Genomic DNA, 20,458 nt, shown 5'->3' with positions numbered 1-20,458 from the left:
AGAGACCAGCATACAGTAGCTGTTCCCCTATGCCTTTTGCCCGAATGAAACTCTGAGAACATAATGCAGGTTAAAGCCTTGTAAAAATCCCCAGCAAATGAAAGACTATTTCAAAAAACAAAAAAGGAACACGGACAGCAAAAGCATTTGTCCGTGCTTTTGTTCAGGGTGATAAGCTTTAAAGGGTTTTGTCAGGCAGGGAAGCTGGTTTACTAGGCAGCATGCCCTCAGAAGGGACCGGAAACCATGCTGAGCCTCATTCTTCACCACTCCCACAGCGCGCTGGATGTAGCTGGCCGACAGAAACGTTCCCTCTCACGGTGGTGGGACAACCTCCTGGGGCCTTGCGAGCTCTCGCTGTCACTGTGTCCAGCACCGTGTCCCAAAATACTACAGCAAGCAGCAAAGGGCATGTACACAGTCAGACATGCTGTTGTTATTTGGGACACATAGCATTGATTTTTGTGTGTGTGTGTGTGTGTGTTTTATTTTTCCTACTCCTTTTCCCAAAAATAAATAATATCTGGGTGTCCTGGAGGCATGTTTTTTTTTGTTTTTTTTTAACTGACTGTTTGTGCACTTTGCATACTTTTCTCATTTGAAGTTGATATGAAGGCAAAATTGACCCTATTTACCTTTTTCCTGGTCTTATTGGGAATTAATAATTGTTGCACCTTATCCAAACACCTCTAACTTTCCATTTCAGATAATACCACTGATCTCTTCCCTCCAACCTCAAATTTTTCACTGCAATTTTTTTCTCACTTTTCACTCTAAAACATATGTCAATTATGTAATAAAATGTATTATCTGGATATGTATTTATTTATTTAAAACAGTGTTGTGCTTTGAAAACATCTGTTATGTGATGAGCATGTTTTTTGATTTTAAATTTAAATCCATTTGATATTTTTTGAAGGAATATCAAAAATATCAGGAATAGTCTCGTGGGCAGCATGTCATGTTTTTTTCGTTTTTTTGTATTAATTAAGATCTCAAATGTATTGGGAGATCACAACCATTCAACCTTTTTTGACAAAGCAAGTTTAGTTCAGGTTGTAAAATGCATGTTATAAGTACAAAATTTAATAGTATTTATGAATTAATAATTAATGCCATTTAAAAAAGGAAATACTTTGAAATATATATATATATATATATATATATATATATATATATATATATATATATATATTTTTTTTTTTTTTTTTTTTTTTTTTTTACTTGGCTTTTTATTAATGTATTTTAGTTTTAGTATTTTATTTTCAGCTTTTTGAAAATGGACATGCTTACTATTCATTACTTTTCTTACTATTCATACCAACAGGAAGGTGAAATAAGTCATGATTGCTGCATCTGACATTCCTCAATTCTTCCCCAGAAGCCAGTGGTCTTTCTTTACCTCCAAAGCTTCCCTGGTTTTATTCGTCTCACTGATATGGTCTCCTTAGTTTCTTCTTGCCCTCTCTTTTCCCCATTAGAGCTGACACCGCTCTTATTCATGTTTTCATAATGCTTTAATTAATGCTGTCTCTCCACCTGATGCACAGTCACAATAGATTATAAACCGGTTTGGCTTCTTGCTCCTTATCAGTATATTTTAATCCCCACATTTCCCCAATCAATAAATTGAATTAAATCATTAACTTCTGCCTGCCCTCCCTTTGACAGCCACATTCCCGCTTTCAAGCTGGCCGCTCTAATTAGTCGCACATTACGCAGCGGCTACATGAAAGGCGCAGTGCTTGGTGTTTCAAAACAAAGAGCACCACAATGGCTGTTGAGATCATAGCGCTGCTGTTGGTCCGTGCATTTCTTTTCGGGCACATTTGGCTTCATTACTACCAAGCTCAGACCTGTACCTGTGTAAACTGCGCACACACTTGTGTTGAGTGGAATAAAGATGTGAAAGCTACATGTGCGTGATGTTTTATTTATTTGTATTTTCGCTCTCAGCTTACGCCGCACTGACATCATGATCAAAGGTGAGAAATGTGTTGCCTTGGCAGCAGGGTCTTCCAGCGCGGTCTCCATGTGCGTGCCCGTTGATCTGTGAAAGAAATGGACTCTTTGCATCTCCCTTGCTGCGGATGGTATGAGGGGCTTGAGGGGGCTCGCGTGGGGAAATGCAAGTATAAGAAAGCCCTTCGTAATAGAGAACGGTGAAGATCTTTTTCCTTTTGCGGAGCACACAGAGTCACTGCAGCCCTTGTAGAGCAATATGTTTTTTTCTCTTATGCGCACACATTCTCTCCCTATCTCTCTCTCTCTTCTCTCTCTATATCTTTTTCTTTTGAATGGAAGCAAAAGAGCATTGCTAACCAGCTGGATCCAAGAACAATCAACACCCCACGCCATCAGTGCCTGCTTTCATGATCCCATCGCCTCAAAAATCTCTAATGATGCCCGATTATTTCTTTATTTATTTCCCCTTTTATTTATTTCTTTATTTATTTATTCATGGTCCTCTTTTTTGTGCGCCTTTGAACTCGGCTGTTGCGGGCAAGAACAAACGCATGCGTGAGTGCTCTCGGTGTTGTACATGGTCTGTCGATCGGCCTGGAATTTATCCACGAGTGGGGGGCGGCTGGGGGTGGGGGGTGCCGGTAGCCTTTCATCTCTCTTTCGCCCATCTCTCCATATTTCACCCTCAGCACCATTTACTTTTCATGCTCAGCCTCCCACACCGGCAAAGCGAACCCTAATGGACTCCTCATTATTCCAGGCCGAAAGGATTCTGTTCCTCCTCGTAATTAAGAGAGAGAAGTGTAAGTTTGGATCGGTGTGAGATTCTCGCAGCCACGTTGGAACTTTCAGATCGGCCTATAAACTGAGGAAGTGTCTGTCATATTTGATGTAGGCTACAGATGTCCCAGTTTCTTTTTTAAATGTAATTAAAATTACAACTTTTTCTTATTTTTGTTTTATTATGTGAAAATCACTATACCACTTTTCAAATGGCTTTTATATAAAGAGTATGTACTTCTTTAATGGTTTCAGTGTCAATCAAAAGTAATCTTGAGATGAAAATGTGTCAAAAACTAAATATTGAAGTATTTAAAGTTCACCAAAAAATGAAAATTGCCCCATGATATGACATAGGATGTAGGTGAACAAGGAGACAAATTAAGCCCTATTCGCATGGGATTATTATTATCTGGGGACCTTGTGTGATTTAGAAATTACCCCCCAACACACACACACATATATCTAAATTTTCGTGTGGTAAATTTTCACAGGATGAGCTAAGCATGTGGTTTTTGGACTTATCTCCTGGATATGATGTCAAGGCTTTGAGAGTCCCATTCTTTGGTCTGGTTAGATGGATTAAAAAAAAGAAAAAAGAAACTAATATAGTTTCGTGCCCTGTGTCATTTACATTTCACCAGGTTAAAATAACATCCAAAGCTTTATGGTTGATTTATTTGTGACACGATAACCTCAGAACATTTTCAGCTTTCTCTTTCTGCGAATTGTGTGTTCTAGCAATATGACAGCAACCAAAATATTATCAAACACTCCAGCGCAGCTCCATTCTTCGTGAAAAATGGATAAAAAGACTCACAGTAAACAAAATCGTCAAAAAATTATATACAACCCACCAAATGCTGCCAAAAATCACAGAGATGCCGATTCGCTCAGGACTAATATTATCACAGGACCTTGAAATATGGTGAAATATGGTAGGTCATTTCGGGGGAGTTTTAACTTTACAAATTACAGACATGACAGATTCGCATGGGATTAAGATCACAGACAGCCTCTGCAATTATTACAAATGGCTGGAGCTCACCAGGTAATACTAATCCTGTGTGAATAGGACTTTAGAAGTACAAAATGAGGCTTTGTAAAGAAAAATGTAGAGGGTTTCGATATAAGTCAAAAGAAGACTGGTTTTCCTTTGCTGTAAACAAAACTTGGATCTCAAGAGACTAGCACATTCTCACCAGTGTTTACGCTACTCATACTTCATCCGCCTGAACTCCACCTTTTCATCAACACATTTATAACAGTTAGCAGCCATTCACTGCCATTATAAAGCTTGGAAGAGCAATGACATTTTTTATATAACAGTTATATACAGTTATATACACATAGAATGACTTGAGGATGAGTAAATCATGGGGTAATTTTCATTTTTGGATAAAATGTCCTTTTAAGATATATAAAGATGTGATAGCTATGAAAGACAAATTAGTCTGCCATTTTATTCCAAAAATTTAGTTTCCACTACATAATGTTATCAAACCAGTTACAGTACACAATTTGCATGTATATTATCCACTGTTGGACATTGTAAGTCAAATTGAGTGCATTTTTGCAAATTGAGGTGTTAAAATTAAAAAGGGTATTGGGTCTCAGGGTGGTCTAGTATGGCATGTTCCATGGCTACTGTCCCTGTTAATACAATGCTAAGGTCACACAATGGCAAAAATAAATGCACCCTTGATCCTGAGTGTGAAGCGATCTCAATCACTTCAGTTATTTCCATGGAGCACGTTTCAGCTAATCTGAAGAATATATTGTAGCCTGCACGTTTGTTAAGCTCCCCTGGTGTCAGTTATAAGCAATAGCTTAAAGAAGCATATGGCTGCTTTTATTTGCTTCAGTGGAAACACAATTTAGCCTTCAGATGGGAAAAATACTGCTAATTATCTCCTACATGTTTCTATTGTTGCTTGCAATGGAAGCGAAGTGTGAAAATGTGACTTTTTGTTCCATCATCTGCTCTCTTTCTTTTTCAACTCTCCAGCCCTGAAAGATGCTCGATTCCAGCTGGTCAATTTCTCAGACAACGAGCTGCGTGTGTCGTTATCCAACGTGTCTCTCTCAGATGAGGGAAGATATGTGTGCCAGCTCTATACAGACCCCCCACAGGAAGCCTACGCCGACATCACTGTGCTAGGTATGAACACTCATGCATGCACAAAACACAAAACATAAAACACAGCCATTTATATATATATATATATATATATATATATATATATTTTTTTTTTTTTTTTCTTTTTTTTTATGTCCATGTCAGGTTAAAAGTAGTTCAGCTTTGAGAAACATGTCTTAAGACACCTGTGTTTTGCTCCACCTTACATTCATATCAAGTTAGCCTACATTTTATATTTTAAGTGCAAAAAGGCTGCATATTTAATGTATAGGCTTAAATGATGTCTTTACATTTTTTATAAATACCTTAAATAAAATTAGGGCTGTAGCTATCGAATATTTTAGTAATCGAGTATTCTACCAAAAAATCCATCGATTAATCGAGTAATCGGATAAAATGTGTTTTTGCTTAATTAAAGTGCAATATTAATTATGCGAGAGAAAATAAGACTCCTGGGGCTCTTAAAATGAACAAATAAGTTTCCTTTTTTAGATTTTTTTTTTTTTTACTTTTTAAATGCATAAAATGCATTGCATACATCAAAAATAAACATTTAATTATTACCCATTGTTTCTCTGTCTGTACTCATAATGTGAACAATGACAATAAAGTTGACAGATGAATTAAGTTTATTTAAGTGCCATTCAGTAGGGGTTTAAAATAAAGCATTTTCTGAGATGCACATTAAACATTAAACACATAAAACATTAATTTAATTTATCTTTTAATTATTAAAAATTAAGCAAACTTAACTTTTTGGTAAACAAAGGGGATTTACTATTAAAAATAAAACATGGAAGAAATGTGTGATTAAACCTTAAAAAAAAAAACGGACTTTTATTTTGACGGGTCGACGTACCTTTACAGTTCTTTGTATTGTGATGTGACAACGGTCAAATGCTCATGAAGTGACTGTCAGTGCAGTTCTGGAGATGTTGTTCATGTGTTCACATCCTTATTTAGTGAGACAGTACGCGCGCTTCAGTGTGTGTGATAAAGGAACTCGCGCTTCTGCTCCATTCATTAACAGAGACACGCAGAACATGCAGGATTCATATTTAAATAGACTGTTCCGGCTTAATATTTACAGATATTAATCCATATTTGATTTGATGTAAGTGCAATGACCTATTTTTGATTAATTCATTCACAATTTGTCAAATTTCGTGCCATTCCGCATTAAACTGTTAAACTCCGTTTTTATGACGGGATTCCGCGATTCCCTCCGCGTTTTCTGCATCGCGGAAATCATATGGCCCTAGTTGTTGTATGCCAGCTCTATCTTGCAATGGACACACGCCACGACGTTCTCTTCACGTTTGCCCGCGCGCTCTAATCAAAACACTGCTGACTCCTTGCAGTATCTCGGATGCAGCGCCTGCGTCTCCTTCCACTTTGTGGGTGACGTAAACGCAATGTGTCACATTAAAAAATCATTGCGAAAGAACCTGACGTGAGATTTAAAATAAATTAAAAGAGGCTTCGAGGCAGAGGAATTTGCCTCGATCATTTTTTGTAATCGAGTAACTCGAGTTACTCGAGGAATCGTTTCAGCCCTAAATAAAATGCAGTTATTTTAATTCTCTCAAGGCCTCATAAATAATTTTTGTAATATACTCTAAGACATCATGTCAAGTTAAAAGTAGTTCAGCTCTAAAAATAGCTCATCTCAACACACCTGTGTTTTGTTCCACCTTTACATCCAGGTCAAGTTGTAGCCTACATTTCATATTTTAATATATGTCTAACTTACAACTTAAATATACACACACACACACATACATACAGGGATTGAAATGAACTTATTCACTCACCAGCAAATTTGGCTACTAGATTTAAGTTACCAGCAATTCATAACTTCTACTAGCCAAAATAAATAAAACAAAAATAAGCCAACAACTTGAGGCTGTCTTCATGGCCCGTGACAAAGTAATTTTGCAAATCATTTTGTGTCAATACTAGGTGTGTGCGATATCGACAGAAAATAATATCTCAATATCTTCTGGAATTTTATCAATAAATGTAATCAGATTTTATATATATATATATATATATATATATATATATATATATATATATATATATACATTATGAAATAATGGCATTCTCTGAGGGTGCTTTTGAATTTGGTCCTTTTAAGTGATTTGAGCAGAGTTTACTAAATTTTTGGTCCATATGTGAATGTTCCAAACAATCTCAGACCCTTTTAAAGTGCTTTCAGATATTGATACAAAAGCATGCATTTCAAACACAAACCACTCTGAGCTCACTTCTTTTTTTTCTGTTCTGTTCTGTTTTTCTGTTCTATTTGATTTAATCCATGATGCCATGTAGTGTATCTGAACAAGCTGTCCAGGACTTCCAGCTTAAAAAAAAGATTCCCACAATATTAAAGATCCAGCATTATATTTAGCTGTAGGCATGGGGTACTTTTTATCTTAGTGTGCACAAAAACCATCTTGTGTGTTTGCTGCCAAAAAAAAAAAAAGATTTCTTTTTTTCTCCATCTGACCATACAACCCGGTTCCATTTGAAGTTTCAGTAGTGTCTGGCAACTGAATATGCTGGAGTTTGTTCTTGAATGAGAGCAGAGGAATTTTTCTTGATATTTTTTTATTTCTTTTTACCAATAATTCTTACTAGGAATATATGTTTGTAATTTATTTATTTATTTATTTAGAACACATTTATTTATATATATAAAATATAAAATCTTCCCACATGTGGTCATGACCCCAAGGTGGAGAAACTCTGGATTAGACAAACCTCAACCTCTTGTTTTGACTGTCAGATTTCTCATAAGGCACTTGGCGCGTAAACAAACACCCACAGACACACACTCGCAGGGCTTCTTTGTTTCCTGAGAAACCCTTTTATGATCAATCACTAGAGTGGAGCAGCTTTTATGAGATGCTGCAGCAGTGTAGAATCGAGATATAGCCATTCATCTTCACCTAGCAGAAGGCCTGAGACGTGGCCAAGCCAGATCCTGAGCGCCAAGTCATTCATATTTCAAAACGGAGCCGTTACCCCACATGTGCACACACACACACACACACACACTTTCACTGCTGTTTGGAGGGGATGCTGAAAGCCCTCTAAACTCAACAAACACTTCACCTGCTACTTTCTTTGAGGACTCAGCTGCATGGTGGAGCCATTCAGCAGAATTATTGTTTATGTGTTTGTGCCTGTGTGTCTTTGTGTACATGTGAACGCTTTGCTGCGTTCTGCGTCTTGACATAACTGCATGGAAAAATCACCCGCACTTAAAAGTGATTATTCCGTTTTTGAGAGCAGAGTTTAGTGCAGGGTGGGTGTTGAGGGAGTGGGATTGCTGAGAGCTCACTGAATGCCGTTGAGTGGCTGGCTCCACAGCTACAGATACCCGAGTTGAAGCAGAATGCTTGAATGGAGCCCTGCTGCTCGGGGAGAGCAAGAAACCTGAATTACCCTGTCCAAAAGATGCCACACATTTATACCAAATTTCTAGAAGCCTAAGATTTAGGTGACCTTTTCAGGCAAGCATTTTAGATGCAGTGACCCTCTTGGAAGTAAGGACCAATGAAAGTTAGCATGTCTTTTGTAAACACTGTTATCACCGCATATCCAACTGAGCACCAAAATGAAAAGGAAGCCTTTAGATATGTTGGTTACAATATGACTATGAACATTTCCAATTATTCAGGTCAGTGTAGAATGTTCTAGAAGATTTATTCCAGTCTACTGGATGTGTTGCTTTCTATGTTAAGCAAGATGTTTCTCCACTTTTCATATTGTAGTTATCAATGACTCATGATATGCTCCTTTATGTCATTTGTAAAACAGAATGCATTTGCTCACCTCTTTATTGTCTATGAAGTGTTCATCCCCCAGTATAAGTGTCTTAGTTGGCTATCAGTGCACCATGGGCTGAATGTGACTCTAGTGGTGCTTGATTTACAGACCGCCTTGTAAAATCTGTCTATCCTCTCTCAGTCCCACCAGGAAACCCAATCATAGAGTCCCGCGAGGACATCGTCAGAGAGGGCAACGAGACAGAGATAACCTGCACCTCCATGGGCAGCAAACCTGCCGCAACCATCAAATGGATGAAAGGAGACAAAGAGCTACAGGGTGGGTCAAGTCACATTGTTTACACTCAAACGAACCAGGTGTTTACCCGGTTTGTTTTTTGCTTTGCCTGGCATCCCACAGCGTGAGGTTTTCCCTAGTGCACTGTCCTCTGAGACTTTTTGTATCGAAAAGACAAACACATTAAAAAGACTTAATACTAGCAACAAACTTTGTTTGGTTTATGTTATGCTTTGCAGGTCATGGGTGAATCTACAGTACAGTATTATTCAAAAATGTGAACAGTAAGAGAGAATTTTAGTTGGCAAATACCTGTTAAAATGATAAAAAGTAACATTTATAATAGAATAGTAGAAAATAGTGTAGAATGTTTTAATGTGTTTATCTGTTCCTGTGGCTCAGTGGTAGAGCATTGCAGCGCAAAAGGTCATGGGCTCAATTCCCAGGGAACACACATACTGGTAAAAAAAATAAAATAAAAAATGTGTGCCCTGAATATACTGTGAGTTGCTTTGGATAAAAGCATCTGCTAAATGCATAAATGTAAAAAAAAAAATTTATTGTAACAAATTTTACATTTATATAAAAAATAGCAAACAGTAATTTCAAATGTACAATATCATGAAATGTTCACATTATTGAAAACATTGATTTATTTCCTAAATAAATACAAATTGTATTTTTAAAAACTAAAAGTGTAACATTTGGACCCATCCACAATTTTTTTTGTTATTACTATTCCTATTTTGCACATTTTAGAATAAGAGTCATCAACACTAAAATGTATATATATTAATCATGTAGTGACCAAAGTTTTGAGCAGCAGTGTATATATTTAGTATTTGACATACCCCTCTCTACATATAGTAGTCCAAAGTTTATACATGTTTGAATGTCTTATGATGTTTTCATAAAAGTCCTAAGTTACCACCTCCTTTTCAACATATCCTTACCTGAATACTCCTCACAGAAGCTCAGCTCATTTTCCATAATGGTCCGTATGGGTAAGAGAGAGGCCTTACCTTTAACCCACAGCCGTCTAGACACAGGCAATTTGCATATGTACAAATTACTGCTTATAAGCTGTCCTAATAACAGCTACCCCAAATAAGACAGCTAAATTGGAGTCCGGGACGGATGTTTTCATTTGGTAATTAGCGATAAGCTCAGTCTGGGGTCTCTGTTTCTCTCCACTGGGAGTTTCGTCAGATATTACACAGCATTGTTCTGTTCATTTGTCACCGGGTATTTTGTTTTTATGTAACATTAATATATTATTGGAGAGTTAGACAAATGTAGCACTAAAGATGAACGAGTTCGCCTCAGTGAGATGGACAGCAGGACATGAATATTCTGTAGTTGGATAGTGGAACGGTTTGAATGGAGAAGGAGAAAGAGATTGAAGAAAGCAAGGGACCCTTTTCCTGACACAGGCAGTGCAATGCTGGCACTCACTGGCTGGAAATTGCTTTTGGCCCCTACGCCTTTTCGTATTTATTTTTAATTAAATGTCCTCATCATTCAGCCTAATTACCTCTAGGATAATCAGGCTTTTTTAAATATCATTTAAAGGTTACACCCATACAGCCCCGGAATGTAAACTCAGCCGCCCCCATGATGTACCGCCTCATTCTCCCTCTTGCCCACACATACACAACCTTCCCAGGCTTCTCCGTGTTTTGTGCTGCGTTTAGTACTTCTGTTTTACATCCTGCTCCATTGTTGACACACACCTGTCTCTTAAGACTAGCTGAATAAACGTCGGGAAACAATGAGTTGTTAATTTCCTCCTGTCAGACGACGACGGGCCCGCTCATTGTGTCATTGCTTAAAAATATAATCTCATTTCAATTAGTCGTCTAAGCTCAGCTGAAACACAATGGCACAATTTAGAAGTTTTAATGGCTTTAAGGAAGTTTGCTAAATACTCGTTTGGCCCCAGATCTCCAGACTGCCCTCTTCCAGAGAGTGACTTTCCATCGGAAGGTATTGAATAATGGAAGAAAAAAAGGGGGAGGGCAAATTATAGAGAGCAAAAAAAATTGAAGAAATGGTGAATTCAATAGGGACAGGATCTCTTTTGATATTCAGCCCACTGTATCGCTGCAGATCGGGACTAATCAGAGCTCCTTTGCATTTCAAAAAGGGAGATGTTATTGAAATGAAGAAATGTCTGAATGACAGTGATTGACCTGTGATTATCTCTTTATCAGCAGTGACTGTGGCATTGTGAAGGAGAATATAGACGTGCTTCTGGGTTCTCAATGAGCTCTGTGTCTTCAGTATTTGAGATACTGTATGATTGTCTGAATATCCATTCACTGCTGATAATGCTGCAAGCAGAAGAAATAAATGCTCAAGACAAGGAATTGTCGGGGGAAAAAACAGTTTGCATTACTGAGATGGCCAGAATTCCACACAGCAGTGCCATTTTTGGACATCTTTATGATTTTTGGTAAAATTAGCATTATTGATTGTTCATTGCATTGATAACACAGCCAGAAGATAGATGCAATCTGCACATAAATGACAAAAAGAAACATAGGAACCACACATAAATTGCAATATATGATACAACTGCTCCATATGTAACTTTAATCCAAATATACAAATAAACAGTCAGTAAGGTCAGTAAGACTTATTTTTATCAAAAATAAATTCATGATTTTATTCAGCAAGGACACATTAAATTGATCATAAGTGGCAGTAAAGACATTAATCATGTTAAACATTCCTATTTCAAATAATTGCTGTCCTTTTGAACTTTCTATTCATCAGAAAATATTGAAAATATTGAAAATATGAATTTTGGTTTGATCAAGTCAGCCTTCTCAAATCATCACGACTTGCCTAAAATAAAATCTAGATATACTAAAACAGTTCAAGCATATAACAGTGTTTAAACGTTATACCTGTGCTATAATAAATGTGCACTATATATCCAAGTTTTGTGGACAGAGGAAGCTAAAGCGTGCTTTGTAGGACCATGGAGGCACCGTGGAAACAACTAAAAAATAGCCTACACTGTCATTTTTGCTCATAAATATAAGAGTACACATTCTGAACTAAAAAGTGTCTACTTCTATTTGTGTGCACTCACAATATCGACAAAACATTGTGCTTTTATAAAATAAAGAAAACAAACATGCGCTTTCTGCCATCTCATCTTGAACAGGAGCACTTCACAAATACTAACCGAAACTCTGAAAATACATGCCTCACAGACATGATAAATAAATCTATACAAAGCTTTAAATCACTACTTAACGAAATAAAACAAATCAAAAACAAAAACTCTTTCATTATAATCATAATCCGTAAAGATGCACTTCTCTCTAAAGGTGCTTCTGAGGGGATGGCGAATCAGGATCTGAACTATGACAGGAAAATTGGCTTAAAGCTTGGCCCAGAGGGGCGAGACAAAAAATTGGGGCTCGTTGAGCCCAGGCTGAAATACTTAGCTCTAAATTCAACATTGGCATAAAATACATCAATTACATTTTACACTATATTAAAATGGAAAATAGTATTTTGAATAATAATAATAATTCACAATAATAGAATAAATAAATAAATAAAACAAATTAATAAAAATTGATTAATAATTTACCCACCCTCATTTTGTTCCAAACCTTTTCAAGCAAGCTATTGTGAAGAGTGAAGATCTGGTTTCATCCATGTGATGAAAGTGAATGGGTTCCAAAACAGCTTTATATGTACAAAAATATCTTTAAAATATCTTATTTTATGTTCGACAGAATAAATTAAGTCATAAAGGTTCAGAACAGCAAGAGGCTGAGTGAATGATAACAGATTTTTGGGTTGCACTTTATTTTACAGTACGTGTACTAACATGTACTTATAGTGTACTTATAGTGTATTTATCTAAGAAAGTTCTGGTAACACAAGGTAACTACATGGGGTAGGGTTAGGTTTAAGGGTAGGTTCAGGGTTAGTACCTAGTTATTACATAGTTATTGTAATTACTATAATAAGTACATAGTATGTACATGAGGAACAGGACTGTAAAATAAAGTGCTACCGATTTTTGTGTGTGAACTATTCCTTTTAGGTACACTAGGCCATTTATTTCCTAAAAGCATAAACCGCTTAATCAGTGGTCTTAGTTTGGGGCAAGACGGAGGGAATGGTTAGAGGAAATCTTTTTTGAAAACACTCATTATATTTTCTGCTAGTGGCACATAACTGACACACCTATAATAAAGTGACGTTGGTGTTTATCCTCCCTCAAACTCACATTTTTCTGTTTCTTTTCTTTAAGTCTGTCACTACCACATCTAATTCATTTTTTTTTAATGGTCAAGTGGATTTTTTTCTTTACAAATACACAAACAGGACAATAGGTCCCTCTCTCTTTTGCATTCTCACTCATCCCTTCTCTCCTCCTTCCTCTCTTTCCACCCACACATGTTTCTCTCCACAAGGCCAGAGCAGTAATTGAGTGATGGAGGTCTGTGCGGTGCTGCAAGGCTATTGTCTGAGCCACACAATGACTCCAAGTCTTTTGTGTTCTTCATGCCCACTTGATGCTGCTGAAGGAGGGCTACGGGTCAGAGGCATCCACTACAGCCATTATATCTCACTTCATAAAGCACAAACACACCATCACAGCCCACACAGTTGCCAATGAGTGACAGCTACATAACAAGACTCAAAAGGAAGCAATTTGGTGCTGTTTTTAAGCCACATGGCCCCTCCCATATGGTCACATTTCAGATGAAGCTGCAGGGGGCTGTTTACTGTACACATGTCATCGATAAGCTACAGCAAGCCTCAATATGTCACATATGTGCGAGTCGTTAGGGGATCTGCTTTGTTAGACAGCTCACAGGATGTAACGTATACTGTGGCCTTCAATACATTTAGCCACCCGTGGTTTCTTGACAGTGATGATAATGAAAGCGATTAATTTTGAATTGTATGTCTCTCAATGGTTTCTGTCTCTCACAGGCAAATCTAAAGTGGAGGCCACGTATGACAGAATGTTCACTGTGACTAGCTGGCTGAGGTTTACCGTCACAAGAGAGGATGATGAAGTTCCTGTGGTTTGCATTGTCGACCATCCAGCAGTCAAGGACTTTCAGGCACAGAAGTACCTGGAAGTACAATGTGAGTGAGGGGACACTTTAAGAGATATTTATTTATATTATATTATGTGAATATTATGTATGTTTAATTTTTATTTTAATTTTGAATTTTTTGTTTTATTTTTGAAGCATATATATATATATATATATATATATATATATATATATATATATATATATATATATATATATATATATATATATATATATATATATACATACATACAGCTATTTTTATGTGCTATTGGAAACTCCCTATTACCCACTTATGCACAAGCAAATTGCATAGATTTCGGTTAAAAACAACAGTGAACAGTGGTTTGTGAATGTTGATGCTTGTGGATGATCAGGCGTGCTTTATGTGAGCGCTGCTGCACTCTTAGGCCCACCCCAAATGCTCTCATTGGTCGAGATGCGTGATGACACCCATCCCAAGCCAGTACTGATTAACATCCCACCCCTCCTGTGACTCATGGTTTGTCTGTATGTGTTTTTTGTAGAGCCAGTGAGCAACATACTTTCAAAATGATTATAATAAAAATAATAATATAAATAATGCACTGTTAATGTTTATGCGCTATGAAAAAAGATTATGGAGAATGGTCCGAAAATGAGAAAATCTCCAGTGAGCCGCAGGAGAATTGACAGACTGGTTAGAGATGATAGAAAGGCAACAGTAACTGAAATAACCACTTGTTACAACAAAGGCATGCAGAATACCATCTCTGAACACACAACACATCGAACCCTGAAGCAGATGAGCTACAGCAGAAGACCACACCGGATGCCGCTCCTGTCAGCTAAGAACAGGAAACAGAGACTACAATTTGCACAGGCTCACCAAAATTGGGCAATAGAAGATTGGAAAAACGTTGCCTGGTCTGATGGGTCTTGATTTTTGCTGCAACATTCAGATGGTAGGGTCAGAATTTGGCGTAAAGTAAATGAAAGCATGGATACATTCTGCCTTGTCTCAACAGTTCAGGCTGCTGGTGGAGGTGTAATGGTGTGGGGGATATTTACACTTTGAGCCCCTTAGTACCAACTGAGCATCGTTTAAACGCCACAGCCTACCTGAGTATTGTTGCTGACCGTGTCCATCCCTATCTCAGACTGTTTTTTTTTTAACATGACAATGAGTTCACTTTATTCAAATGGCCTCCACAGTCACCTGATCTCAATAGAGCAGCTTTTGGATGTGGTGGAATTGGATATTTGCATCATGGATGTGCAGCCGTCAAATCTGCAGCAACTGCCTGATGCAATCATGTCAATATGGACCAAAATCTCTGAGGAATGTTCCTAACACCTTGTTGAATCTATGCCACAAATAGTTAAGGCAGTTCTGAAGGCAAAAGGGGGTGCAACCCAGTACTAGCAAGCTGTACCTAATAAAATGTCTAGTGTTTGTGTGTTTATATATATATATATATATATATATATATATATATATTTGACTTTTTGAAATTGAAGTCCTGGAAAACCCTGGAAAACTGCCATATTTTTGATATTGTACTTGAAAAGTACTTGAATTTTTAAAGGGCAGTATCTGAAATGTGTTATTTCTTTTCCTTGATAAAACAATATATTTTAAGCAAAATTAACGATGCAGCATGACTGATATAAATACAGAACTGTTTCACCTGGCTTTTAACAGTGCACAAGATCTCGCAATATTATTTCATGAGGTGGAAAGCGCTGTAACGATATTAGTAAGTTGTGATATTATTAAGTTAGTACACTTCATTTAGGGTATGCATGTGTGTGTGTGTGTGTGTGTGTGTGTGTGCACTTGGATGGGTTTAATGCAGAGCACCAATTCTGAGTATGGGTTACCATACTTTCATACTTCTACCATACTTCTACACGACTTTCATGTAGGCCTATTTTATCAGGGTTGTTCAACAAAACAATGTAATTACTTTGTTTTGATACTTTATTTGAACCAATTATCATTGCCTCATAGTAATATTGTTCATATATAAATATTCGCCTGTTTTCCACAGGTCTATTTGTATTACTAAAAAATATCAGATTACTCAACTGTCAAAATAAACAGTAGATTACTTGATTACCAAACTAATTAATAGTTACAGCCCTAGATTAGTTAAAATATTTCAAAATACAACTGCATTGTTTTGGTTTGTGTGATTAAAAGACAAATATTTTCATTAAAAAAATCTTTGAAATAGTACAAAAATATTGCCTCATTCTAGTGAACCAAGTACCTGTACATCTCTTGAGCTAAGTGTATTGTCACACATCCTAGTGCTGATAAGTGGTGATAAAGCTCATAATTTCCCAAGTGTAGCCTATGATACTGCTTTCATTCTTCAGGTCAATCATATTCATGAAAAAAAAAACAGTTTGAAAAAGGAAAGAGATAATTTTGCCATAATATCCTTAAGAATGTTAAAGTTGCCAGTCATTGCATGCTTTTGTGCTGCACTTTATTTGTGCACCTTCTTCACTGTGTGAATTGAATTTATTTAATACATGAGTTTCACAATTTGAGTTGAATTACTGAAATGAACTAATCAAATATTTTAAACATATTTACTATTTATTTTATTTAGTTTATGAACTAAAGACAATAAAGCTAAGGACAACATGACATCATTTTTAATATATATGTAGAATTGCTAATTATTAAAAAATGTAATATTATGTGAATAATAACAGTAATTTAAATATATTTAAAGTGATAACTTTAGAAAAATAAAGGTGTTTTTCTAATTATTTTATTTATTTATTTTTGAAGTATGATGTGAGAGCAAAGGGCAGCATGATAGCATTTTATATGTACAGTATTTTAAATATAGCTGTAACATTACTCATTATTGGGTTAAATATTAACATCATAGAGCATATGTGACAGCATTTTAAATATGCACACATTGAATTATTACTGTTAAATTATAGTATATTATGGTAACATATATTAATAATGTAAATATATTCATTTTTGACTAGATAAAGGTGTGTTTCTTCCTCCTTTTTTCTTTTGAGATGGGTTTTTTCGTGTTATCTTTGTCCTTGTGTTAGAAATCACTCAGGCCTATCCTTTCCATTGTAAGAGCAGACATTAGCCCTGCCTGGTCACCTGGCCTGTGATGAAAGATTAAACATGTTTTTGCGCTTGGGTAATTCAGTCATGACACAGAGATTGTGCCTCTGATTGGAGGAGAGCCTTGGGCACTGTCTTCTGTTACACAGATACAGATATGATTTTAAGATGTTTTATTTGGGTCCTCAAGCATATTCTTCTTGAGGTTAATCTTGCCTGCCACTGGGTTTAGAAAATCACCGGAAAAGGCTTCTTTGCCTGACCTTTATCTACCAAAGGCAACACATCTCCAGAAACTGCAGGATATTTGGTGCCCAACTTAAAGCAGAAAAATGTAAAACCATTTTGTCTGTGCTATTTAACTGGATTTCGTGCACACGGCCAGCCTTTGTCATGCTCGGGAAGAGCTGGTGCACGAGTCATTGTCTGGCTCACTCTTTTTTTCAAATGATGCTGCTGAAACTGGGAAAACAATCAATGTTAAAAATCATTGAGTGAAGGCAGCCGTAATGGAGTTCATTTTTGCAATATAAAATAGAAAACCGTTGCTTTGGATATTAAATAAGACAGAAATATTGATAGCTACACCATGCAAACAGTTCCACCAATGTGCAGTTCAGCAGCTTGAGGGAAATTAAATGCTCCATGGTGGCGGTGCTAAGAAATGACGACAGACTCTTGTGTCAATAATTGTGTTATTAGAATTAGAGTGGCCTTTTCTGTCTGACACACCAGCTAGACACAAGCCGGAGACCGGAGGCCGGTGGCGCTGCTTTCCATGGATTTAGTACTGGTGTGCATAGGAGAGAGAGAGAGAGAGAGCAAGCTGGAAAGGAACTAATGCAGGGGAAGCTTCAAAGCAAGAAACTTTCACTCAGAGCCTTTCATGCGAAGAGTTTGAAGATGACAAGGGGAGAAATGGAAGGAGTCTCCACAGAGCTGAGACAAACAGGTGGATATTTCTCTTACAGAACTTCTGAGAGGACTGCTCTCTCTCTCTCTCTCTCTCTCTCTCTCTCTCTCTCTCTCGCTTTAGACCAGGCTGTCCATCATGGACACAGAAATGTTAGCTTTGACAGGGTGTAATTTGGACAAATTGAAGACCAACAGATCACCTTTTGTTGATAGAAGAGGTCAAACAGGAAAGCATCAAGTGGGCAAAGCACTCAACAAATATAGCGATTCCCAAAATGCCAGTTCAAACGTCAGCCCTGAAATAATGTGATAAATCTTGTCAGGACATTGACGCTTTTTTTTTTCTCTGTCATACACTTTAAAAATCAAAAAAGTGTGAAATCCGTGGGTCAAAGTCAAGTCACTGTTCACTCAGCATCCAGTCTATTCAAAGTGCCGTAAGAGCTGGTGAAATTGAAAGAGTAGAATCTGGGGGTTATTGCGGGCGACTTTGACATGGTTTCAGCAAGCTAATCTTTCACCCTTTGAATCCACGGGACACTCAGCATCTCTCTGTGTGGATTTTTTTGTAAATTCCTTGACCCTTATGCATGACCTACCTCCAACGCAAGGTCTCCTGCCTATCCTGATTCATGCATGCTAATGACTCTGGACTATTTACATTACAAACCCACTGTTTCATCTATCAGCGCATGTCTACTGTTTAACCCACATTGCTTGCCAAAGTGAGCGAATTATGTCATTAAAGTTGCACATGGGAGCAGCTCTAATATCCCCCCCACATCCATGGAATATACACACAGCATTGTCGCATAAGCATCTGTGGAACGCCACTTCAAGCTCTATTACTGAAGGAATATTAGATATGAGTTCCTTTGAGAAACTAGAGGGCTGGATGCGGGCCAGCTATGGAATGTAGCGTATGACTGGAAAGGCATAGCTCAGCCATTACAACCTGTCAGTTTGAGAGGATGAATACCTCCAAGAAAACATCAGGAACCTCAGAGCACACATCTCATGTGGAGCCCACTTACATAACCGTGGTGGGCTTGGCAAGCATACCATGGCCTCCTATGAATAATGAGAACTTTAAAGGGATAGTTCTCTCAAAAATGAAAAATCTGTTGTCATTTACTCACTCTTGTGATGTTCCAAACCCATAGGACTGGCTTCCTTCTACATTTTCTAAATCGTGTTTTTGTCAATATAATGGAAATCAATGGAGTCCAACTGACTGTTGTTTTTACAAGAAGGTATTGTATTGAGAACGATGAATCATTCACAATGAGAACAGAAACACGAATCAATAAAAGAAGTGATTTTGATTTCAAGTTCACTTCTAGAGGGTTTAATGGTGCTAGTATGGTCACTGATAGCCCTATATTGGTAACATTAATTAACTACATTAGTTAAGATAAACTTGCAATGAAAAAAAAAAATGTCTAAAAAGGGGTTCTGGCCATCGAGGTCCACTTTTACTATAAAGTTGTGCTCCAGCCCTAATCAAACACACCTTAACAAGCTAATCAAGTTCTTCAAGATTTCTGGCAAGCGAGTTTGATCAAGGTTGGAGCTAAACTCTGCAGGAAAGTGGACCTTGAGTGCAGCTGTTCTAAAGCATTTGTTAATCTTAGTTATTGCTGATTCCAACATTTACTAATACATTACTACAATCAAAAGCTGTATCTGTTAATGTTATTTAATGGATCTGACTAACACGCAATGAACAGTTGTATTTTTATTACCATAAATATAATTTACTAACATTAACAAAGAATATTAAATACTGTTAAATGTATCATTTTGATGTAATGCTCATTGTTAGTTAATGTTAGTTAATGCAATAAAATAGTTAACAAATGGAACCTTATTGTAAAGTGTTACCACTACAGGTATATAAATTCTAATAGAATTACTATTGGCAAAGGTTGTGCAGACTTTGCTTCTTTTTTTTTTTCTTATGCTTTGTTTATTTACTTATTGTTTCTCTTTTTATTTCGCACACCTAACTGTTGTTCTTGTTTCCATTATGCCTAATGAAAGGCCAGTAACACTTTCTTGCCTTTTAGTGTTTTTCATGTTCAGTTTTTTTTTTTTTCTGTCTTTTATGGTTTATTTTCTCGCCGCACTCATTAGCACTCAGTATAACAAAAAGGTAGCCATTTCCTGTTTTTGTCTGTCATGTACCTATATGTAGAAACACTACCTGTCAAACAGGAGCCTATTTAGTATTTGCCTGATATTAGAAACGATCTACAAAAGCAGCAGCACGACAGCCTTATGCAGTCCATTAAATGCCAAGGGTCCTAAATGTCTCTATGATTTTCTTACATAAGCTGTTTGCCATTAAGTTTCATCATGTTATTAGACCGCCAGACAGACCGAAAAATCCTATTAGACACCAGAAAT

General features: G+C 36.9%; 1 protein-coding gene across 5 annotated transcripts in view; it reads left to right on the top strand.

Annotated features, from left to right (window-relative positions):
* Positions 1-20,458, top strand: part of cadm1a (cell adhesion molecule 1a) — a 280,121-nt gene that overhangs the window by 209,241 nt on the left and 50,422 nt on the right. For all 5 annotated transcript variants that reach the window (XM_026196118.1, XM_026196121.1, XM_026196120.1 and 2 more), the window contains 3 exons: positions 4,754-4,906; positions 8,864-9,001; positions 13,931-14,089. In XM_026196118.1, coding sequence (XP_026051903.1) covers positions 4,754-4,906; positions 8,864-9,001; positions 13,931-14,089 — 450 coding nt within the window. The remainder of the gene's footprint in view (positions 1-4,753; positions 4,907-8,863; positions 9,002-13,930; positions 14,090-20,458) is intronic.

The sequence above is a fragment of the Carassius auratus genome, chromosome 21 (assembly GCF_003368295.1).
Source record: "Carassius auratus strain Wakin chromosome 21, ASM336829v1, whole genome shotgun sequence".
NCBI lineage: Eukaryota > Metazoa > Chordata > Actinopteri > Cypriniformes > Cyprinidae > Carassius > Carassius auratus.
The sequence above is the reverse complement of the archived record's forward strand: the minus strand, read 5'-3'. Positions and strand labels throughout refer to the sequence as shown.